General features: G+C 48.4%; 12 protein-coding genes across 12 annotated transcripts; 7 read left to right on the top strand and 5 right to left on the bottom strand.

Annotated features, from left to right (window-relative positions):
• Window positions 1-86: 86 nt before the first annotated feature.
• Bathy05g01150 (ATP-dependent RNA helicase DDX39) lies at window positions 87-2,006 on the top strand (the record flags this gene model as incomplete). Its single annotated transcript, XM_007512797.1, has 1 exon — window positions 87-2,006. The coding sequence occupies one exon, from the start codon at window positions 87-89 to the stop codon at window positions 2,004-2,006; it is 1,920 nt and encodes a 639-aa protein (XP_007512859.1).
• Window positions 2,007-2,963: 957 nt separating this feature from the next.
• Window positions 2,964-4,436, top strand: Bathy05g01140 (predicted protein; the record flags this gene model as incomplete). The annotated part of the gene is made up of 1 exon (XM_007512851.1): window positions 2,964-4,436. The coding sequence occupies one exon, from the start codon at window positions 2,964-2,966 to the stop codon at window positions 4,434-4,436; it is 1,473 nt and encodes a 490-aa protein (XP_007512913.1).
• A 208-nt stretch (window positions 4,437-4,644) lies between these two features.
• On the top strand, window positions 4,645-5,481 carry Bathy05g01130 (unknown protein; the record flags this gene model as incomplete). Its single annotated transcript, XM_007513023.1, has 1 exon — window positions 4,645-5,481. One exon carries the CDS (start codon window positions 4,645-4,647, stop codon window positions 5,479-5,481), a length of 837 nt encoding a protein of 278 aa, XP_007513085.1.
• A 90-nt stretch (window positions 5,482-5,571) lies between these two features.
• Window positions 5,572-9,066, bottom strand: Bathy05g01120 (predicted protein; the record flags this gene model as incomplete). Its single annotated transcript, XM_007513202.1, has 1 exon — window positions 5,572-9,066. The coding sequence occupies one exon, from the start codon at window positions 9,064-9,066 to the stop codon at window positions 5,572-5,574; it is 3,495 nt and encodes a 1,164-aa protein (XP_007513264.1).
• A 604-nt stretch (window positions 9,067-9,670) lies between these two features.
• On the top strand, window positions 9,671-11,245 carry Bathy05g01110 (predicted protein; the record flags this gene model as incomplete). Its single annotated transcript, XM_007512979.1, has 1 exon — window positions 9,671-11,245. The coding sequence occupies one exon, from the start codon at window positions 9,671-9,673 to the stop codon at window positions 11,243-11,245; it is 1,575 nt and encodes a 524-aa protein (XP_007513041.1).
• Window positions 11,246-11,450: 205 nt separating this feature from the next.
• Bathy05g01100 (predicted protein) lies at window positions 11,451-12,806 on the bottom strand (the record flags this gene model as incomplete). Its single annotated transcript, XM_007513222.1, has 1 exon — window positions 11,451-12,806. The coding sequence occupies one exon, from the start codon at window positions 12,804-12,806 to the stop codon at window positions 11,451-11,453; it is 1,356 nt and encodes a 451-aa protein (XP_007513284.1).
• Window positions 12,807-13,034: 228 nt separating this feature from the next.
• Window positions 13,035-13,382, bottom strand: Bathy05g01090 (unknown protein; the record flags this gene model as incomplete). Its single annotated transcript, XM_007512939.1, has 1 exon — window positions 13,035-13,382. One exon carries the CDS (start codon window positions 13,380-13,382, stop codon window positions 13,035-13,037), a length of 348 nt encoding a protein of 115 aa, XP_007513001.1.
• A 114-nt stretch (window positions 13,383-13,496) lies between these two features.
• Bathy05g01080 (acylamide amidohydrolase) lies at window positions 13,497-14,633 on the bottom strand (the record flags this gene model as incomplete). The annotated part of the gene is made up of 1 exon (XM_007513172.1): window positions 13,497-14,633. The coding sequence occupies one exon, from the start codon at window positions 14,631-14,633 to the stop codon at window positions 13,497-13,499; it is 1,137 nt and encodes a 378-aa protein (XP_007513234.1).
• A 724-nt stretch (window positions 14,634-15,357) lies between these two features.
• Window positions 15,358-17,559, top strand: Bathy05g01070 (RNA polymerase sigma factor RpoD; the record flags this gene model as incomplete). The annotated part of the gene is made up of 1 exon (XM_007513308.1): window positions 15,358-17,559. One exon carries the CDS (start codon window positions 15,358-15,360, stop codon window positions 17,557-17,559), a length of 2,202 nt encoding a protein of 733 aa, XP_007513370.1.
• A 169-nt stretch (window positions 17,560-17,728) lies between these two features.
• On the bottom strand, window positions 17,729-18,526 carry Bathy05g01060 (predicted protein; the record flags this gene model as incomplete). Its single annotated transcript, XM_007512798.1, has 1 exon — window positions 17,729-18,526. The coding sequence occupies one exon, from the start codon at window positions 18,524-18,526 to the stop codon at window positions 17,729-17,731; it is 798 nt and encodes a 265-aa protein (XP_007512860.1).
• A 1,092-nt stretch (window positions 18,527-19,618) lies between these two features.
• Window positions 19,619-19,804, top strand: Bathy05g01050 (predicted protein; the record flags this gene model as incomplete). Its single annotated transcript, XM_007512837.1, has 1 exon — window positions 19,619-19,804. One exon carries the CDS (start codon window positions 19,619-19,621, stop codon window positions 19,802-19,804), a length of 186 nt encoding a protein of 61 aa, XP_007512899.1.
• A 165-nt stretch (window positions 19,805-19,969) lies between these two features.
• Window positions 19,970-22,120, top strand: Bathy05g01040 (tRNA uridine 5-carboxymethylaminomethyl modification enzyme GidA; the record flags this gene model as incomplete). Its single annotated transcript, XM_007513012.1, has 1 exon — window positions 19,970-22,120. One exon carries the CDS (start codon window positions 19,970-19,972, stop codon window positions 22,118-22,120), a length of 2,151 nt encoding a protein of 716 aa, XP_007513074.1.
• Window positions 22,121-22,388: the final 268 nt, after the last annotated feature.

Here is a 22,388-nt window from a genome sequence, read left to right as displayed (position 1 = left end):
TTCCAATTCGGCGGCACAAAAAAAACACGAACGAAGCACACGGAAGAGAAAATGATGACTAAGAAGAAGCTGTCATTGCGCTGAAAATGCCGAGAATACTGGCCAACTCGAGCTCGACTCGTTCGCGCTCCTCCGACGTTTTCTTTTCTCTTAAAAGGAGCGAACAACAACAGCAACAACAAGGACAACAGAAGTGGAGTCGAATCGATGAAAATTCTCACGAGAACGAGAAGGAGGAAAAGGAGGAAGACGACGACGACGATATTCGATTAACGTTCAACGATTTAGCGCTAGCAGAACACATCGTTTTAGGTCTCCAAAAGTGTGGATTTATATATCCGTCCCCGGTGCAAGTCTCGGCGATTCCTTTGGAACGGTTAGGGAGAGACGTTTTAGTGCAAGCGAAATCGGGGACTGGGAAAACAGTCGCGTTCGCCTGTCGACTTTTAGATTCAGTTTTACTGACGAAAGTAGAAGCAGATGTCGATACTTTTGCGATCGATGAGAGGGGAGGAAAAAGAGTAGATGTATCTTCGTCCGTGAAAGCGATGTGTATCGCGCCGACGAGAGAGATTGCGTTACAGACGGCGGACGTGTTACGAACGCTGGCGACGGCGTGTGCGGGAAGCTCGAAAGGTCGATTTAAACAAGAACGGCTGGCGTGTTTTCTAGGCGGTTTACCAGTCGCAGACGACGGACGCGCGATGAAAAGACGGCCGGCGTGCGTCGTCGGAACGCCCGGGAGAATGAAGCAGCTCGTAGAGATGGACATTTTGAGAACCGATCAAATACGAACGGTAGTTTTAGACGAAGCAGATCAGTTGTTGACGAAAACTGGGTTTTGCCAGGACGTTTTGTTTTTGATACATGCGGCGAGTCACAAGCAGAGACAATTGATCGCGTGTTCGGCGACGTTCTCGAAAAACGCGAGGAAAAGAATGGAGAGTTTGACGACGAGAGACGGTAAACCGAGCGCGATTGAGAAAGTGAGCTTGTGCGAAGAGACGGTGGCGTTGAGAGGAGTGAAGATGTGTTATCGGTTCATATGTCGTCGCGAAGAGGCAAAAGAGGAAGATGAGAAGGAAAAAGAAGGCGACGATAACGACGGTGATGACGACGATGACGGCATGCGCCTTCTCGAAGAAAAGGCGGAGACGTGCATTGACATTTTCAACTCTGTTCGTTTTCACCAAGCTGTTATCTTTGTTGAAAGTCGAGACCGAGGCGAGAAACTCTCCGCAATAATGATCAAGAAAGGAGGCTTTAAAACGGCTTTCACCTCGGGAAAGCTTCCACAGCGCGAACGAATGAATGTCATGCAACGCTTTCGCGACTTTGAGCTTCGCGCCATCGTATCGACCGATTTAATCTCCAGAGGCGTCGATTGCGAACGGGTGAATTTAGTCATCAACGTCGATTTACCGAGAGATGGTCAAACGTTTATGCACAGATGTGGACGAACGGGGAGATTTGGTACTTCCGGTGTCGCCGTCGCCGTTCTCGAAGACGAGAAAGAGTTGAAAACGCTGAAAGATATGCTCGATAAAACATCCAAGGAAGAATCTGAACGCTGGAATATCGAAGAAGGTGATGAAATCGACGACGAGTATCGAAGCGGAGAAAAATCCACGCGAGCCGCGTTTTGCAATCTCGAAAAACTTCCCGATACAGTTCCAGAGAGTTGGTACGCGTACGATCTCGAAGAAAACGACGAGAAACGGCTTCAGGCTTTACATTTAGAGGAGGAAAAATTAGCGCTTTTAGAAACATCTAGCGAAGAAGAAGAGGAAAGTAGTAGTAGTGGTAGCAGTAGTAGTGGTAGTAGTAGTAGCAGCGAAGGTGAGGATAGTGAAGGAGAATACGACGACGACGAGGACGAGGACGACGAGGAAGATTTCGAGGAAATTCAAAGACAGTGGAGGGAAAAACGCGCGTACGCTTCGTGGTGGTGGTGGCACGAATATCGCCAAAAAGTCGGACCGGCTTTCGTCGTCCCTCCTTTTTAAAAGTCGTCGGGCGTTTTTCATCCGCGAGCGCGCGCATCTATGTAAATGTATTTTCAATTCACATTCGTCTAATGTATGTATCTCAGCAAATGTATTATCGAGCGCTCGCGTGTTTCTGCTTCTTTTCTGCGAGCGCTGTCATTTTTTCTTCTTCTTCAACGCCGAGACACAAACAACGAACTCTCTTTTTGTTTTACATCTTCTTTTCCTTTACCAACCGCAACCGAATCCTTCCTTTCAAATCTTTCGCGCTCTGAATGCCTCTCAAAACCTCTCCGTTCTGTTCGATTTGAACCTTACTTTCCTTCATCAGTTTCACCGCGACGTCTCGAGTCGCGTCCATGAACCGCCGCCAGTTTGGATTTCCCTTGAACACATGTAATCTGGGAATCTCCGACGGTCAGCACGTCTTCTCCAAGCCTCTCTTTCCGAGCACTTCCATCGTCGCCGTTTCTATTCGTTCTTTCACAGAAAAATCTGTTTGCTTTCCGTCGTCTTTCTCCAAAGTCGCGCTTCTCAAAGCTTCTTTCTTCTTCGTCTTTGACTTTGTTAAAGGTTCTCTCATGATTGATGATGTTTTGACAAAAACAGTTACAGTGAGAGAGAGACGACAAGAGGAAAATGAGAGCAAACCATGGAGAGCAAAAAAAGAGCAAAAAAAAGAAAAATCGAGAAAAAAAACAGGAGCCCAGAAAACCTCCTCTTTCTCTCGCTTTGAAACGACGAACTTTGACACAAAACAACACATTAGTGCGCGTGCTTCGAGATATTTCTTCTTCTCTCTCTCTCTCTCTCTCTCTCTCTCTCTCTCTCTCTCTCTCTCTCTCTCTCTCTCTCTCTCTCTCTCTCTCTCTCTCTCGCGACGAAGACGAGGACGATCGAAAAGGAGAGCGCTTTTACTCGTGCCGCTGCTGAAATCTGATCATTTGAGAAGAAGAAGAAAGAAAACAAAAGATGATGGCGTCGACTTCCTACGCGTCGGCGTCGTCCAATTTCGCCGCCACCCCAAAAAGGGGGCAACGACCTAATTCTTCTTCTTCTTCTTCTTCTTCTTCTTCTTCTCGTGCAACCACTCCATCGTCGAAGGATGCTAATAAACAACGACAAGAACAGAGAAGAAGAAGACGAGGCGAAATGACGACCACGTTTGCCACGAAAGAATCATCATCCGCAGTCGAAGAAGACCTTCCCTCGGCGTTCTTGAACGAGGCGATTCGGGCGGAACCGAAAGCGTACCCGCCGAACCGCTCGTATCAACAAACAGTCAAGAAGGCGTTCGTGGTTTCCGGGTTTGGTTTACACTCCGGTGAAGACGAAATTGTGAGAGTGTGCCCGGCGTACGCGAACGAAGGACGGTATTTTGTTCGCGTTTCGGACGACTCGATCGAAAAGGAGACGGGCGAAGACGAGGACGGAGGCGCGCTGTCGGACGCGCAGGTGAATAAGTTATTGTTGGAACGCGCGAGAGCGATGCTTTCGAACGACCCGAACGATAGGAAAGAAATTTTGAGAAACCAGTCGATATTAAAAAGAGAGGATAAGGAAAAGATTGACTCTCCCGGGGACTTTTTAAGGAACCAAGGATCAGAGACGAGAGTGCAGGCGAATTTGGCAAACTTGGCGAAAGGTTTACAAATCTCGAGCGTGTTGAACGCGCCCGGGACAGATGAAGCGGCGGTGACGAAACCAGAACACCTTTTATCGGCTTTAGAAGCGCTCGGTGTAGATAACTGCAGAATAGAGATCGGAGGAACGGGTGAATTGCCTATTTTAGACGGCGGCGCCGGGCACTGGGCGCACGAAATTTGCAAAGCCGGAGTGACGCCGGCGAGGGACGCAAACGATAAAGGCGGAGAGAAAGTTCCAAAGAAACAGTATAAACCGAGAGAACCGGTCATTGTGAGAGATAAGGACGCGTTCATCATGTTCACGCCGCAAGATCAGTCAAAAATTTCCTACGGCATCGATTTGACGTACAAGTCGACCGCCATCGGGAAGCAATGGTTTTCATGGACGCCTTTAGAAGATGCGAAGTACGACGTCGTCATCGCGCCGGCGAGAACTTTTGGTACCATTCAAGATTACATGGCGTTTTACAGACACGACATTATCAAAGGTGGGACCGCCTCGTGTAGTTTAATCGCCAACGGGACTGAATTTTTAAATCCGCCCATGCGAAACGGCTGGGAAAACGAGTGCGCGAGGCACAAAGTTTTGGACTTAATTGGCGACATGAGCTTATTCGCAGAACCCGGCATGGCTGGCGTTCCCATCGGGCACGTCTTGTGTCACAAAGCTTCGCACGAGTTACACGCTGAGTTTATGAGACAACTCGCGGCGACCGAGAGAGACGTAGTAGATACGGAAGTGTGGGTCACGGAGGACCAGATTTTGAAAGAAGAGGAGGAGTTCCGAGCTATTTGGAATTAATAAATAATTCGTGAATAGGACGATGAGATGAGAGAGAGCGTGTTCTTCGTTTTAAATACACAGTGTTGTGAGTATTCGTAACTCTCGTGCCTTGGTACGACTGCTCCTCGTTTTCTTTTCCTCCTTTTTCCCTTCTTCTCTTATTCTTTTTGTTTGGGTTCGTATTTACAAATCGAAAAAATACGAGGGAGAGACCTCTTCAGAAAAAATGGTATCGCCGGCGGCGAGTCTCATCGACGACATCGCCGCCGCGAGCATGTTACAACAGTACATCGACGTCGACGATGAGATTATCGAGGACGGCGAGGAAGAAGCGGGCGAGGACGACGAGAACGACGACGACGACATTAATCGCGCCGGCGCGTTTTCGTTCCAGTCTCCTCCTCTTCTTCGACGAACAAACAGCGAGTACATAAACAACAACAACAACCAACATCATCACCAACACCATCGTCACCATCATCATCATCATCAACCGTCGTTCCTATCGCATTTCATTTCCTCTCTTCCATCGACAGTTCTCGAAGAAAAAGGAGGAGAAGATGAAGAAGAAAAAGAGATGCTGAATAATACTAATCCTGTTCTTCGACGCTCTGTGACAGCCCCTGTGAACGCGTGTAACGTCGCCGCCGCGGAGGATGCGATGATGCAACACACGCGAGAGTATAACGGCGTGTTTCGCCCTGCTTTTGTAACGCGGTGGTCGTCGTTCGTAGATATTGGGGTGAATAAAAGATACGAGCTCGGAACTTGGACGACGAAAGAGAGCGCGGCGAGAGCGCACGACGCGGCTTTACTCTTCATGCGAGGAGACTCCAAAGAGACGAGGGAGATGATGAACTTTCCGATGAGCGAATACGAAAATACATTGAAAGAGCTGAAAGATATAAATATCTCAGCCACTAGCACGAACGAAGACTTCGTGGAAGCGTTGGTTGAAAGTTCGGCGAAAATAGAGAGAAGACAGAGCCGTTATAGAGGCGTGGTGAAATCCAAAGAGCACGAGAATAAATTTGAAGCGAGAATATTTTACGACGAGATGTAGTCTGTATTCATTTAATTCAATACTGCTGCGGCGTGTGTTTTTCGCTGCTTATTATTTGTATTTACAACTTATTATCATGTTTCCCCATTTTTATGTCCTATTCTTGATCAAATCGTCCAAGTCATCCATGCTCAAATGTTGATCCGAAGGAATGTCGTCGTAGGAACTCTGGGACCATCCGGTTCGAGACCATCTACCACCGGCCCCGTATCCGCCATCAGATCGGCCGTAATTCGCGTTCGGGTTTCTAAACACCGGGGCTCTGTATCCAGGAATGAATGAACTGTCTTCGTCCGCGTCATTTCCGTAATGATCAATAGTTCCTCTGCCGCTCATCATATCTCTCGAACGAATGCGCATCGCCTGCATGGTGATGTCGTCGGCTAATCTGGCCTCCATGCCTGGCAACGCGTGGGGAGCGGACGATTTACCGTGGATCCAGCGATACATGATGTGGGAAGAGAGCTCAATCTTTCCTCTTTCAAGCGATCCGGCATAGTTAATTCGCAATCTTCTCAGAAGCACGACGAGACGTTCGCCCGTTCTTTCCAAGCGTCTCGTCGCGCCACGATCGGCGAGCGACTCATCCGCGCTAGACGAAACGAGGTATCCATCTTCGTCGACCAACATTTCCGGCTTCTCGCGAACGAGAAGTGTAAATGTTGGTAATCTGTTCTTCAGATCTTTCTCGCCGTGCGCTTCTACGTGTCTTTTGATCTTTCGAATCAACGTCAAGAGCGCAACTTCCGCAGCCGCCGGAGGAAAATTTCGCATGTCGTACTCCGAGTCTTCGCTCATCTCGAATTGGGGAACGATACCAATCGCCTGCGCTTCTTCAAACAATATCAACGCCTTGGTTGGGTAGTATGTCGCCGCATCTTCGTGAACGTTTGATTGGTGAGTGACCAATCTTGCGAGCGATTCGCCCCCGTACTTCGACGCTAACTGCACTTCTTGATCTGTCGGCGGTCGCAAACACGCGAGCATGGAAGAAAACGTTTCAACTCTCGGTTTCACACCGTGCGTGGTCGCTTCGTGGAACACTGCCGTCGCTCGATCAGCCCATTCCTTCCAAGCCGGTTGCGCCACTGAGCTGGCGATTTCACCACTCGTAGTCGTATCCGTCAATCCGTGACCGGGTTTATCCGAAGCTAATCTGGTCGGATCTGTCAACGTGCGAATGTGCGCGAGAATAGCACCGAGAATGGTATTCAAAGTCACCTCACATGGCGCAATTCCAGCTGCGCGAGAACTTTTATACGCATCCCACGCGAGCAGGCAGTTTCCATGACGAGCGCACGAGAATAAGAGTTCTCTCCACGTCATCTCGTCCGGCGTGTACCCGGCGTACTTCATCGCCTTGACCGTGGCGTACGTTTTGTTCAAGTCCCCGGCTCGACCGAAACCTCTGACCAACGCGTTGTACGTCGGTAAAGTCGGTCGCAAACCCAAATCCAACGCCTCTTGTAACAATTTCTTGGCTTCTGCGAGCGTTTCTGTTTTCTTCGCGGCGGCTAAAATGAGTCCTTCGAATGTAATCTCATCCGGCGATTGCCCGGATTCAATCAATCGATCGTAAGCTTTCGTCGCTCCTTCAAGATCAGCATCTCTCGCAAACGAATTGATCAACGCGTTGTAGCAAGCGCGCGGGACAATTTCATTGGACTTTTCAGCGTCAGATAAGATGCGATCTACCGCTCCAGCATCACCGGCTCGCGCAAACGATCCGCACATGTTCGAAACAACCGCAGGCGACATCATCGATCCGTTCATTTCCATCTCTCTGATTAAATTGGCGCACATTTCAACGTTCCCGGCTCGACTCGCGACGGTCAAAATCGTCGCGTATAAAACTGGATCCACCACCACTCTCGGTTTGTTTTGTTGCACCTCTTCCCAAATCTTGAACGCCTTACGATAGTTTGGTGCAGAGTTGTCGTAGTCGTACTCCGTCGCGCACGCGTGAATGGCGGTGGCGTACACCGACGCCGTTCTCGCGACGCCCTTCGTCTCCATTTCATCGTACAACGCTAACGCTCTCTGCGGCTCGCCGGCATTGACACACCCGCTCATCAGCGAAGAGTACGTGATAGCGTCTGGAAACAACCCGTTTCGACGAGATTCGGCGACAATGTCAAAAGCGCGATCGAGCGCGTCCGTTCTCAACTCTTCAAAAGCCGCCGCTCGTCCGCACGCGGAGACCAAGCAATTCAACACTCTCACGTCCATATGCAACCCACTCGCTTGCAAATCCGAGCGCAAGTTAAACACGCGATCCAACGCATCTTTCACGTACGAAATATCCTTCTTGTTGTTCGATTTGAAACCGCCGTTGCCCGAACGCCTTCCAACCTCTCGAGACAACGCGTCCATTAACGCCCCGTACGTAACGATAGTCGGTTCGATTTTGTCTTTTTTCGTCATCGTATTGAACTGATCGAACGCCAAATCGACTTTCCCAGCCTTCCCGTAGGCTACAATCAAGCTCGTGTGCGTGATGACGTCAATGGTTAACCCTTTTGGATCTTGCTTCATTTGCTCAAACGCCTTTGCCGCCGCCTCGCAGTCTCCGTGCGCAGAGCACACCGCCAAGAGCTTGTTATATATCGTCGCAACTTCTGCGTTCGATAACTCCTCTCTCGCAGCTCCCAAAACCAAATTCGTAAACGTAAACGCGTGCGTCACCGGCGAGTTGCTCAACTTGTTCGATCGCTCGCACGACACCAAGAAATCCACCGTCCCGTGTTTCCTTATTCTCGTATCGTTCAAGCACGGAACCTTGGCGTCGCTCAGTCGTTGCAGCAAATCAATCGCGTCTCCCAATCGATCGCACCGAACTAAATCGCTGTATAATCGAATAAAATGTCCAGAATCGTACTTCTTCGGTCCTAAACAATCTGCAAAGTTTGGATATTTTTCCAACAACTCGTCCAGAGGGACGTTATCGGCCACGCCCGCGATTAAGGGCGCAAATTTTTTTCTCCTCACGTTGCTGACTTTCGACGACGTCGGCGTGAACGGTTTATAGTGAGAAGAAGATCCTCCTCCTCCGTTCGGTGACGACTGTCCTCCGTTCGATAAAGGCGATCTCTTGTTGGAAGAAGAGGAAGAGGAGGGCTTTTTCTTTCCTCCCTTGTGAGACGATGATTTTGCCCTCGAGGTCGCAGATCCGGTCTTGCCCTCGTTCGCGCTGCTGCTCGGTTTTCTCGGTTCACTTATCGCGTGGATCTCGGTCTTTTTGTGCCTTTTACCATCGCTTCTTCGTCCCGGGGCGATCGGGAAGAAGATCTCACCTTTATTGTTGGTGTCTTTCTCTTCGTTTTCGAAACTTTGAGAGGAAGCGGAAGCAGAACGCGGCTTCACGGAGAAGTGTCCTCGCCTCGAACGCCGCGAAGATGGGAGTGGATAATTCTCTTCCGCTCTGCCGCCGCTTTTGAGTACGAGGAGCTGAGAAAATTCTTTTCTCATGAATACACTCGAAGACGAAGAAGATAAAAATCTCGCGGTTCGGTTGTTCACTCCTCTGGACGAAGCAGAAGTGGACGCCACGGCCCCGGATGATGCGCTCCTCGTCGTCGTCAACATCTCTCTCTTCTGAAAAGACAGAGAGAGAGAGATAAGTAATTATGAGGCGCAAGACGACAGTCTCTTTTCTTTTCTTCAGAGAGAGACAGCGAGAACGAAACGAGCAAAAAAGAGCAAAAACCCTCCCAAAAGGAGCTCCAGGCATTCAGCCAAGGGTTAAAAAGGGTAATTTCTTCCAACTGTCCAAGGAGAAAAAAACCGACCACAAAGAAAGAAAGAAAAAACTGCTGCAAAAAAAAACATGAGCAAAAGCTTTGTTCGGAGGAGGAGCAAAAGCGCTTTTTTTGCGCTTTTTAATACCACTACCGATGTTCTCGCGACGACGACGACGAGGAGGAAAAGACTTTTCGGAGGAGGAGGAGGAATGTCAACGTCTCGGCTTCTCTCTTCTTCTTTGTCTTCTTCTTCTTCTTCTTCTTCTTCTTTGTCTTCTTTGTCTTCGATGCGAATGAGGACGACGACGATGATGATGATGTTGAAGAATAACATCGACAGAATGGTTTCCTCTTCGAGCGCTTCTTCTTCTTCTTCTTCTTCTTCTTCTTCTTCTGATAAAAGCGATGATGATTCCAAGACGACGAAGACGACGACAAAGAAGACGGAAATGAAGGAAGAATTTGAAAGGCAGAGGGAAATGCAAGGCAAAATGCGCCGCGAGATGATTGAGATTGCCATCGACCGAACTGGATTGTACGAAACCGTTCAACAACAGAATGCGAAAGGGAGTTTGAATAATAACGACAAGAATATAGAAACGAAAAAAAATGAAGGTTTACTCGGGCACATCGAATCGCTGATTAAATTCCGAGGAGGTCCAATCACCGTCCACGAGTTCATGTCCGAAGCGCTGACGAACCCAACGTACGGGTATTACACGAAAACGTCTTCGAAAGATAAAGTATTCGGGAAGAGCGGCGACTTTACGACGTCGCCGGAGATATCGCAGATATTCGGCGAATTGTTGGGCGTCTGGTGCGCGACGATTTGGGAACAGTTGGGGAAACCAGAAGAGTTACACTTGATTGAGTTTGGTCCCGGGAGAGGGACGTTGATGATGGATTTATTGAGAGGAACGAGTAACTTTAAAAAGTTTAGCGAGGCTTTACGAGTGCACTTGATTGAAATCTCGCCGGCGTTGAGGAAGAAACAGTTCGAGACGCTGAAATGTCAAGGAAGTTTGGAGACGTTTGAAAGCTTGAATAACCCGTTATTGGCAGAGATAAAACCGAATCCGTTTGCCGCCAAAAACACTGATGATGATGATGATGATGATGATGATAGCGAGGAAGAAGATGAAAAGTTATCGACGAAAGGGAACGTTTCTGGAATAACCGCGCACAGCACGAAGGTGTATTGGCACAACTCATTAGACGACGTTCCTTCTGGTCCAACGTGTATCATCGCGCATGAGTTCTTCGACGCTTTACCCGTGCACCAGTTTCGACGCACCGAACGTGGATGGGTGGAGAAACTTGTCGCGATGAACGAGGAGAACAACAGCTTAGAGTTTGTACTTTCACCGGGCGCGACGTTGAGCTCTTCTCAACTCGTCAAGAGACGTTTGAGAAAGACATCGTCATCATTATCGTCTTCATCATCATCGTCATCATCCGATGTCAACAGTAGCAGTGATAGCGATATGAACAACGAAACTATTGTATCATTAGAAGTTTCGCCGAAAAGTATCGTCCATTGGGAAAAAATGATGGACAGAATCAACGACGAGGGGAAGAACGGCGGGAGAGGCGGCGCGGCTATCGCCATCGATTACGGCGACGAAGGACCTTTGGCAGATACTTTAGAAGCAATTAAAGATCATAAATTCGTAGAAAATCTGTTGGAAAGTCCAGGCGAGTGCGATTTATCGGCACATGTCGATTTTGGCGCGCTACGAGGCGTCGTGGAAGAGCGAAACGAGGAAAACACGAGCGAGGTGAAATGTTTCGGTCCAACGACGCAACAGAAGCTTCTCTTAGAACTTGGTATCGTACAGAGACTTAAAAAATTAGCGGAGACGTGCTCTGAAGAACAGTTGGAAGTTTTAGCGGATGGCTGTCAGAGGTTAGTCGGCGACGATAAAGTTGAGGAAGGCGAAACACCGGGCATGGGCTTAAGATACAAAGCGTTGTGCATGGTGAGCAAAAATTTACAAAGACCAGCCGGTTTTAGCGATGCGTAGTTTTAGTACCAGTAGTAATAGAAGTAGTAGTAGTAGTAGCGGTGGTGTTATTAGAAATTTGTTACATAGATCCTATTTGCGGCTGTCTTTTAAATCTCTTTCTCTTGCGATTCTATTTGCTTTTAAAGGCCTGCTCGACATTTTTCTCAGTCGATTTCCTACAAAAGTATATTAATCTACACGTCCTTCGATCTCTTCGATCGATTTAAAAAAGTTTGACTGTTTGGACGTCGGACTGAAATCGGGCATTGTAGCCCAATCCACCGACGAGAATGATACCTTGCGGCGCGAGCATCATCACGTGTCCAGTTCGGTGTTCTCGGACGTTGACGTCGTCCCTATTTTGTTCGGTATTCGTAGTGAGAGATTCCTTCTTTTCCTCCTCCTCTTCTTCTTCCTCCTCCTCCGCGGCTTTCGGGTATTGCCTCGGCAACCAGTTCATCTTCGAAAGGTCGAGCACGGAGAACCCGGATTCGTAGAAAACGAGACCTTGCAAAGCGGCTAAGCCTCTTGTGCTCATCTTACCAGGAACTGTTGAGTTTGCTTGCATCCCTCGGCCGCCTTGAATGATGAGTCGGTTTCCGATTGTCAACATAGAATGGCCGACGCGAGGTGTCGGTGCTAAGCCAGTCGTTGTGACTTGCTGCCAGAGGATATCGCCAGTCTCGCTCAAGTCGAATTTCCACAAGTCGTTAAACGTAGTCGAAACGCGACACCCGCCGAATAAGTACGCGACGTCATTGACGACGCACAAAGTCGCCCCAGCCCTTGGACATGGTATCGATTCGTAAGCTCGACGGTTTTCTGGACAAAGTAACTTCCACGTCGCCGTGATTGCGAACGGACACGCGTCGTCCGTGCTCTCCAACGTGCACTCCCAGAAATCGTTGAAACACGCGTTCGTGTTTGACCCGCCAAAAACGAGCAATTTTCCATTCCGAGCGAACGTGGCGTGTCCCCATCGTGGTGCTGGTCTTCCGTGCACCGGATTCTTCTCGATGATTGTCGGTTCGTACCACGTCAACGAGCTCTTTCTTTCTAAAGCCATGGATATATCCTCGTTTGATTTTTTATCGGATGGAGCTAGGACCAAAAGATCGTCCTGGAATCCACTTATGTAGCCTTGCGACCCTCCAAATAACGCGATAACTTCGCGTCCTAATCCAGGTTTGTTACCAAACACTCTCAACGTTTGTATCGACCCACTGCATCTAGGAAGCGGTGGCTCCCCAGACACGTGCAACTTTTCAAAGGCGTGCGTCGGATTCTTCCTCTCGTTCATATCTAAGAAGAAGACGTCGTTATGGAATCCAGAAGTACTTTGTCCACCGAACAGGATTACTTTCGTCAAATCCTTCCCACATTGCGTCGCGCGGTGTAAATACCTCGGAGAAAATCTATCGTAGTCATCGTCTTCGTCGTTCTCTCCTCCTCTTCCTCCTTCTTCCGTCGACCCGTCGTTTTCGTGCGGAAACCAGTTCGGTTCATCCGACACCGTCGTCTCGCTCGACTCGCTTCTTCCGCCCCAGCGCATGATGCCGTCTTCTCCTTTACACCACATTCGATACTTCTTCTTCCAGACGAGCTCTGTTTCCGTGCTCTCGCGGGTAGATATGTTCCTAACAATAGTAATAATAATAATAATGAATGAATTTTGTCAGCATCCTGCGCAGACACACGCGCGCGCGTAAAAAGCAAAACGTAAATACAAAAAGCGCGCTTTTTCTAGTAACGAACACGAACGCGAATAAAAAAGGTACAAAACTTTCTCTCATCAAATCAAAACGTCTCACCTCTCTTCTCTTCTTCCGAATTCTCGAAAGACGATCGCGCCTTCTTCTCCGACTTCTTTTTCGCACATCGTTTTCCACAATCGTTCCGAAGAGTTGACGACGTCGTGGAAGGATTTGGACACGCGTTGGATATTTCCAACGTTGTTGCTTTTCCCGGGAACGCGAAGTAAGATTTCCTCTTTGAGATGGTCCGGCAAAGCGTCAAAAAAGCAGGAAGAAGAAGGAAGAATATTTGTCGCCTCAAACTCGTTCTCCTTCTCTTCTTCTTCTCCTTCTTTTAACACTTCTTTGACGATTATCGCGCGCTTCTTCCCATCGGAAACTTTGCGAGCGACGACCGGCATTGTTGTTTTTGTTTTTGTGAGGGGACACGCAAACGAAAAAATGGAAGAAGATTTTGGATTAATACACTTTTTATATAAAATTCATCGTAACACACGCCACTAAAGATGTCTTCTTCACGCCAGATCTTCCTCCATGGAGTGCGTGTGCGTCTCTCTATCTTGCGTGGGAAGATTATACACCGGGCAGCAGTGCACGCCGATGGTACTTCTCGTCATATCTTCGACTTGTTTTTGCGCGAGTTCGGGATTGTTCACCCACGTTTCGTAAAACGAAAACGGGCACTTGGCGACGCCTTTATCGCCGTCGCCGGAATTGTACACGCCGGTGTACCCTCGGTGAAGAAGTTTGAATAAGTGATTTTGAGATTGATCGTTTTTACGGGCGTCGCGTATGCCGGAGATGGAGAGCTGCGCGTAGTTCACGCCGTTTGTTTCAGTGCCGCATTCGCCTAACGTTCGTCCGTCGTTGCCCACAATCGCGGAGTGCCCGAAGTACGTGTACACGCCGTCGCTTCCAGACGCGTTTGCGACCGCGACGTAGACGTTATTCATCCACGCCATCGTTTTCGCCACCATCACTTGTTGCTCCTTGGCCGGATACATGTACCCTTGACAACGAACGACGAGCTCGGCGCCTTTCATCGCGCACTCTCTCCCTATAATAGAAAAAAAAATATTAGTCGTCATCCAAAATGTGGAAACCAAAGAAGAAAACTCACAGATTTCTGGATAGTTGCCGTCGTCACAAATAATCAGGGATACTTTCATTCCCTTCGGGCCTTCGCACACGTGGACCTCATCGCCTGGGTACCACCCTTCGATTGGGCACCACGGTAAAATTTTTCTGTATTTCTGGACAATCTCACCTTCATCGTTGATGAGAACTAACGTGTTGTACGGCTGCTTCTTCGGGTGCTCTTCGTGTCGTTCCCCGGTGAGCGAAAACACCCCCCAGACCTTCGTTTCTTTACACACTTTTGAAAACGCGTCCGTTTCTGGCCCCGGTATTGACACCGCGGTTGCGAAGCACTCGTCTTTATCGTACATGATGCCTTGCGTGGAATATTCCGGAAAGACAATCATATCCATTCCCGGCAAACCTTGTTTCATACCTTTGACGAGCTCGCATATTTTTCCAACGTTTTCCATCACTTCTTCGCAGTTGTGAAGACGTGGCATCGGGTATTGGTACACGCACACGCCAACCGTGTCTGGAGAGGAGGAGATATCGCCTGTTCTCGCGAGTTTCATAGTATTATTTTCATCAGTACGCGAAGGATGATACAGAGGTAGAAGAGAGGTCGTTAGAAATAATCAATTTCGGGTGCGACCTTTGGAGCACGCATTCCACTCCTCTAAAACAACACATCCAAAGCGAGACGGAGAGATTAAGAGAGACAGACGCACACACGCACACGCACCGCCACCGATCGGACAAATGGAAACAACAAAACGCGATTCGTTAAAAAAAGGCGAGTTTAGTTTAGAGAGAGAATACTGAGATCATCATCTCTGAACTGTCTTTAATAAAAGAAGAGAGAGAGATGAAAGCAAGAAGGAAGACAAATGTCTACGTACCGTGTCGAGACATTTTCTAGGTGGAAGCTTTTTGTGGGCACTTTGGTTGAAAAAAAATTTGATTGCCAAAATTTTATGGAGGAGAGAGAGAGAGCATGTGTAGAAGAGTTTTTGAGATTTTGAGCGTCGTAGCTCTCCTGCTCTCCATTATTTACGACGTTCACGACGACGTTCACGACGACGACGACGCGCGAAGCTTTACCCTCTCGTTTCCTCTAGGAATTACAGAACAGAGCGTTCCTTTTTTCTGAAATCGATCTCAGAAGAGAGAGAGAGAGACAGAGAGAGGAGACAGAGAGTTTATTGAGCGAGAAATAAAACTACTCGCGCGTAACCGTACTTGTTGACGTATTTGAGAAGGAGTGGTGATAATTTAAGCGGCGCACTAAAAATTAAGATGTCTGCCTCTGCGTCGCACCTCTGCTGCGCTCACGCGAGGACGAGAATAGCGTCGAATCAAATAGCATCGACATCATACAACGCTAAACCGCAAGCGAGACCATCACGAACGCTTCGCGTGACCAACGCAGCGGACGATTTCCGAACGTCCTCAAAATCGACGAAATCGTCCTCTTCTTCGCGTTTGCCGGCTGGAAGCAGTTCTCGGGATAATTCGTTCAATTCTTCGGGAAGTGGAAAAGTGAATACGAAAAAAATATCGCACTCGTCGACGGCGGCGTTTAAAAACAAAGGAGCATCGACGAGGGTGTTAGGGAGGGCGATCAGCATACCGAGAGGTGAGAGCGCCGGCGCGAGCATGGATTTGGATATTGGCGGAGATGTGGCTGACCTAGACATCGATGCGCTCTTATCGAGAGTGAACGAGTTGCACGCGGCGAGCGAAGCGATGAACGTGTTGCCTACGCAAAGGGAGTTGGATCAGCTGGAAAATACTTTAGAGAAGGAGTCTATTTCGGAGAAAGAAACGATGCGTGGATTAAAGAAGCCAAAGAGCACGACGACGAGAAGCAAAGCGGAGGCGAGCGCGGCGGCGATGAAGAAAAAAAGAGACGACGAAGAGTTACTTCTCATGGGCGACGACGAGGACGACGACGAAGATCTGGACTTAGATGACGACGAGGAAGTTTTGGACAGCGATATCATCGAAGGGAATGGATCTCTCGGCATTGAAATTGCGTCGATTGAAGCGGAGTTAGAAAAGAAAATTACAAAGGAAACGATAAAAGGGAAGAAAGGAAAAGGAGAGGAGATAGTTTTACCAAAGACGCGAAGAGTTATCAAGTCTGCGGCGAATGTTCGAACAGAGCGCGCGATGCGCATTGCCAGAGGCGTCCGTTCGCAGAGGAACTCGTCTTCGACGAAGAAAGCGATCAAGAATGAAAATCAAAAAGCAGCTGAGTTGGATGAAGTCTCGGAAAGGGTGCGAGCCTCGGACAAGATTGTCGGCAAGATGCAAGAGGCGAGACTGGCCAAGCGAAAGACAAAACCGTCGCTCAAAAAAGGACGAACTCGCGTTTTGAATCCCAGAGGAATTCTTCAAGCAAACCAGCACAGTGCGCAACAAGTAGATTCCATGAAAGTGTATTTAAAAGAAATTGGATCGGTATCTCTGTTGAATGCGAACGAAGAAGTGCAGTTGGCGAGGAAAATTCAAGACTTGATGAACTTAGAGACGACGTATAAAGAGTTGGTCGCCAAAGTCGCCGAAGGTAACGACCCTATCGCGCAAACGCATGGAGATAAAGTCACCAAGAGCATGTGGGCCAGAGAATTAGGTTTAACCGAATTCGAACTCGAAATGAGATTAACGGAAGGGAAGAACGCGAAGAATCATATGATTCAAGCGAACCTTCGATTGGTCGTTTCCATCGCCAAGCGATATGCGAATCGCAACATGTCTTTCCAAGATTTAATTCAAGAAGGATGCGTTGGTTTAATCAGAGGCGCCGAGAAGTTTGATTTCGAGCGTGGCTATAAGTTTTCTACGTACGCGCACTGGTGGATCCGCCAAGCCGTGACGAGATCCATCTCGGATCAATCGAGAACGATTCGTTTGCCCGTGCACTTGTTTGAAATCATTTCGCGAATGAACAAACTCGAACAAAAGTTCATCGTCCAGAACGGACGAGAAGCTACGTTGGAGGAAATTTCGGCGATGATGGAAATGCCTCAAGTGAAAATCACGCAGATAAAGAAAGCTGCCATGGCTCCAGTATCCTTGGCGCAAGCGGTTGGCGCGGATGACGATAAGCGAACGGTTGAAGACACGTTGGTTGATAACATCACGGAACACCCGGAAGAATCTTCCGGCAAAGTGCTTCTTAAGGAAGACTTGGAAAACGTTTTGAACACTCTAAACCCGAGAGAACGAGACGTGTTGCGTTTGCGATACGGCTTAGACGACGGTAGAGTGAAAACGTTGGAAGAGATTGGCAACGTGTTCTCGGTGACTCGTGAACGTATTCGACAAATCGAAGCTAAGGCGTTGAGAAAGTTGAGGCAACCGTCCAGAAATGGCATCTTGCGAGATTATATCCCACCCGCGAGCGCATCTTCATTAGGTTTGGAAGCGAGCGAGGACGACGAAGGCGACGAACGCATCTCCTCGTTGTCGAACCGTCAACCTTCGCCGCGTTGATGAGTGTAAAATAACGAACAACAACAGAAATTCTTGAAACGTCAGTCACGATTTGTAATAGAAGTAATAATCATAGCTTTGAGCGCGTTTGTGCAATATCATCGAGAAGTAATAACAACACCACTAACAACTGCATTAATAATATTCGAATAACATAGTAAAAACTAAACTAATATCCGCTCTCTTGGATCAATTTCAACCCCGCGAAGAACAAGAGCGCGAAGCCGCCGATGCTCGCCAATACAACCCCGCCGACTCTCTTCGCGATCCCACCTACCGACGCGTCTGTGTTATCGTCAATCTCCAACTCCATCAAACCTTTATTCACAATCGGCGCGTCTCCTCCTGGGCCACCCGGCAAAGTCTTCTTCGTTCTCTCGTACACTTCTCTTTGCACCGTCCCGAAACTCTTCTCGCTTCCCGACGCGAACTTCTTCAACTGGTTTCGCATCAACGCCGACGACTCCATCCTCATCAACGACGGATCGTTAATCGCCACATCGTACGGTAAACCCAACAATTCCATCTCTCGTAAATACTGTTTGGCCATTTCCACGTCTCCAAACGCCGCCACGCAACACATCGCCTGATATCGAATCTCTCTTCGCACCGGAAGAGAAGCGTCCTCGTCGAGCTTCATCGCTTGTTCGAGCTTTTTGTACCCTTGCATCCGTTCGCCTTGCTCGTACAACCCTCTGGATTCATCCAAAAGAGTTTCCGCTGGATGTCCTGATGAAGAAGGTGGTGGCATCGCGCGCACTACCACCTTCTTCTTCGCATCATCTCTTCTTCTTCTCGTCTCGACGGTGTGTTTTCGTTCGTGTTTTTCCGGCGGTCGTCGTCCACTCGATGATGATGACGCCGCGAAGAATGTATTTTGTTGTTGTCCCTTAATCCTTGTCGTCGTCTTTTTTAACGCCGAAGAAGAACAACTCGTGGACGCTCTCGTCGAACTCGTCCTCCTCATTCTTCTCTGTTGTCTTTCGCTCGAAGAAGGCGTCGTCTGGGATATCGATAGAACTCTTTTCATCGTGTCTCTCGCGATGGATGTGTTTTTGTGTTGTTTTGTTTTTGGACGAATCTTATTATACTTTTTGGCTCTCTTTTGGTGGGCCTGCCCCGTATCAAAAACAGTGTTCTTTGGCGGTTCCAAGAGCACCGAAGACGAGCGTCATCGAAAAATCTCTCTTTTTGGCTCGGGTGACTGTTTTGGTTTTGTTTTGGTAATCGCTCCTCCAAAGAAAGATAACACGCGAACAACACACACACACACTAATATGTTTGCCGTCCAGTCGTCGTCCATCTGCGCGCGCAGCAGTTCGTCGTGCCAATTAAAAACGCAAAAGACCACCAGTTCGAAGAGAGTTCAAAGATGCCACCATTCAGCGGTGCGTTTGTTTTGTTTTGTTTTGTTTTGTGTGTATATGCGCGCTCGTCGTCGTGCTCTCGTCGTGTCCTCCTCCCTTCTGAGAGAGAGAGAAAAGAAAGCAAATTTTCTCCCCAGTAGATCAAGATGTATTCGTGCTTTTGCTCGTCACGCTTTACTAATACCTTACATCGCTCTTCTTTCCGTTGTTCATTTATTATGTATGATATCATCATCATCATCGCAACAGGTTCAAGTCAACGCCTTAGGGGTCTCTAAGGAAACCATGGTACGATCATCATTTTCTTCTCCTTTTTTCGCCTTGATTTTCCTCTTGAATGATTTGTGTGAGAAAGCGGTTTCGAGCGTGTTGGTAAAACGAGTTTTACTCCTCGAAGCGCGTACCTTTTCAAATCCTCTTTCTTTCCCTATATTCTCTCTCTGTGAATCACGCACACTCAACTCACGTATGAATTTCTCCTCATTTAATAGGAATCTGTCAAGGAGAAAGCCTTGATTGCGTCCACCTCCTTGGCGACGCTCGCGGTGACCTCTCCGGCGTTCGCTTACGACTTGTTCTCGGCGGAAAACTCCGGCGCCATCAAGGTATGGATCGGCGGTTTGTTCATCGGCGTCTCCGGCGTCTCCGCCATCTTCTTGCCGTTCGTGACTGGCACGTTAAACCCGATCCAAATGGCCGTCAACTTAGGTTTGGTCAACGGTGAAGTCAGCAACTTGAGAAAGTTTAAGAGAAACGGCGAACCGATGGAGCACGGCACCAAATTCGGTCACAAATGGTACGACACGAGCGCGTTCAAGAACGGCAAGGACATCGATTTCGCGTTCACGAGCAAAACTATCGAGGCGCAAGAGAAGTAACTTTATACTCACACGAAAAAGACATCAAAAGACATTGTAACTAGATAAAAATACTTCTATACCATTAAACGCAGTGCGATAGTTTGTTCTCAGCAAAAGAGGAAGAATTGACTTCCTTCAGAAATTGAGCGCCACAATCAAACGCATCATCATCTTTACGCGACGATGATGATGTCATCCTCAATATCATCGTCGACGACTCAAAAGCATCAGCAGCACACCACTCGACTGCTTTCATCCTCGTTATCTTCTTCTTCTTCTTCTTCTTCTTCTGGCGGCTTCCGTCGTCGTCTTTTTTTATCTGATGGGAGCCGACGGCGCAAAACCAACAACAACATCACGACGACTTTGAAAGCGTCGTATCCCTCTTCGTCCGTATCCTCGAGTAGTTTCGTGGATACTTCGGACGCGGAGAACTACGACGTCATCGTCGTTGGCGCCGGGCACGCCGGGTGCGAAGCCGCGCTGGCGAGCGCACGCGTTGGCGCGCGAACACTTCTGTTGACGTTGTCGCTCGATAAAATAGCGTGGCAACCGTGTAACCCGGCGATAGGCGGACCGGCGAAATCGCAAGTCGTGCACGAGATAGACGCGTTAGGTGGGAGCATGGGGAAGATTGCAGATAAGACGTACTTGCAAAAGCGAGTGTTGAATTCCAGTCGAGGCCCAGCCGTGTGGGCGCTTCGAGCGCAGACGGATAAGTGGGAATACAGCAACGCCATGCGAGAAGAAGTGGAGAGCAACGAGAGAGTGTTCATTCGGGAAGGGATGGTGACTGAATTGATGGTGAACTCAAACGACGAGTGCGTTGGCGTTGAGACGCACTTTGGGATGCAGTTTCACTCGAAAGCGGTGGTGTTGACGACTGGAACGTTTATGAACGGTAAGATTTGGGTCGGGAGGAAAACGATCGACGCCGGACGAGCCGGGGAAGGCAGTTCGGTTGGATTGACCGAGCACTTGATTAATCTGGGATTTGAAACTGATCGATTGAAAACCGGGACGCCGGCGAGAGTGGACGCGAGGACGATTGATTACACCAAGTGCGAGGAACAAAAAGGCGACGAGGACGCCAAGTTTTTTTCCTTCGATCCGAGGAATCATTTGGTCATTCCGCAAATGTCCTGTTATCTAACCAGAACGACGCTGAAAACGCACGAAATTATTCGCCAAAATTTACACGAGACGCCGACATACGGCGGGTGGGCAAGCTCGAAAGGACCGAGGTATTGTCCTTCCATTGAAGATAAAATTGTAAAGTTTGCGGAGAAGGAGTCGCACCAAATTTTCCTCGAACCGGAAGGTAGGAAAGCGCCTGAAATTTACGTTCAGGGGTTTTCCACTGGGTTACCGGAGCGATTACAGTTGGAATTATTGAGAACGTTACCAGGATTAGAGAACGCAACGATGATGCGTCCGGCATACGCGGTGGAGTACGATTACTTACCGGCGCATCAATGCACGAGAGATTTACAGACGAAAAAAATCGCCAACCTGTTCTTCTCTGGACAAATCAACGGCACGACCGGGTACGAAGAAGCCGCCGGGCAAGGTTTAGTCGCGGGTGCAAATGCAGCGGCGAAAGCGTTGGGAACGAAACCATTAATTTTGGAAAGAGAAGGCAGTTATCTCGGGACATTGATTGACGATTTAGTGACGAAAGATTTGCGCGAACCGTACAGAATGTTAACGTCCAGATCGGAATACAGATTAGCCTTACGAAGCGATAATGCGGACGCGCGATTAACACCCATAGGAAAAGAGTGTAACTTAATCGACGACGAGCGCTTCAAAATGTTCGAAGATAAAAGGGATACGATTGAAAACGAGTTGGCGAGATTGAAAAAATTTCGATTGAAAGAGTCCTCTCCGCTCGTCGCCGCTGCGTTGGAACAATCCAAAAATCTCGGCGCGGGCGGGAAGCAGTCGTTCACGTTGGAAGAGCTTTTGAGAAGACCAGGCGTCACGTACGACAAGTTTGTCGAATACAAACGAGACGCTGGAATCGACGAGATTCCGAGACCTCTGACAAAATGGGAAGCCGAGTGCGTGGAAATTCGCGTCAAATTCGCCGGTTTCATCCAAAGACAAAAAGTACAAATCGACCGAGACTTGAGCAAACACGGGAAAGAAATTCCATCGGAAATCGATTACAAGGACATCCCGATGAGGTTAGAAGCGAGAGAAAAGCTCGAAAAAGTGCGTCCGTCGACGATTGGCCAAGCCAGTCGCGTCGGAGGCGTCACGCCGGCTGATATTAACAGTCTCTTGATCCACATGGAAGTCTTACATCGTGAGAAAGAAAAAGCTCCATAATAAAGTTTGCTTTACGCGCAAATATACCAACATAGTAAAAGCAGCTCTTGTGTATTTATTTGTAACATATAACATTCATCGTCATGTTCACCGCACAAAAGCGAGGAGTTCATCTTTTCTCCTCTCCTTCGTCGTCTTTGTCGAGAAGAAAGAGAGCAAGAGCAGGAAAACAGTTGAAGAAGAAAACAGAATGTAAAAGTGCTTCGTCGAAAACATCATCGTCTTTACCGCCCGGAATACTCGTTCGAGTCGCAAAAACCGCGTGGAA

This window comes from Bathycoccus prasinos (genome assembly GCF_002220235.1).
Source record: "Bathycoccus prasinos genomic : chromosome_5".
NCBI lineage: Eukaryota > Viridiplantae > Chlorophyta > Mamiellophyceae > Mamiellales > Bathycoccaceae > Bathycoccus > Bathycoccus prasinos.
The sequence above is the reverse complement of the archived record's forward strand: the minus strand, read 5'-3'. Positions and strand labels throughout refer to the sequence as shown.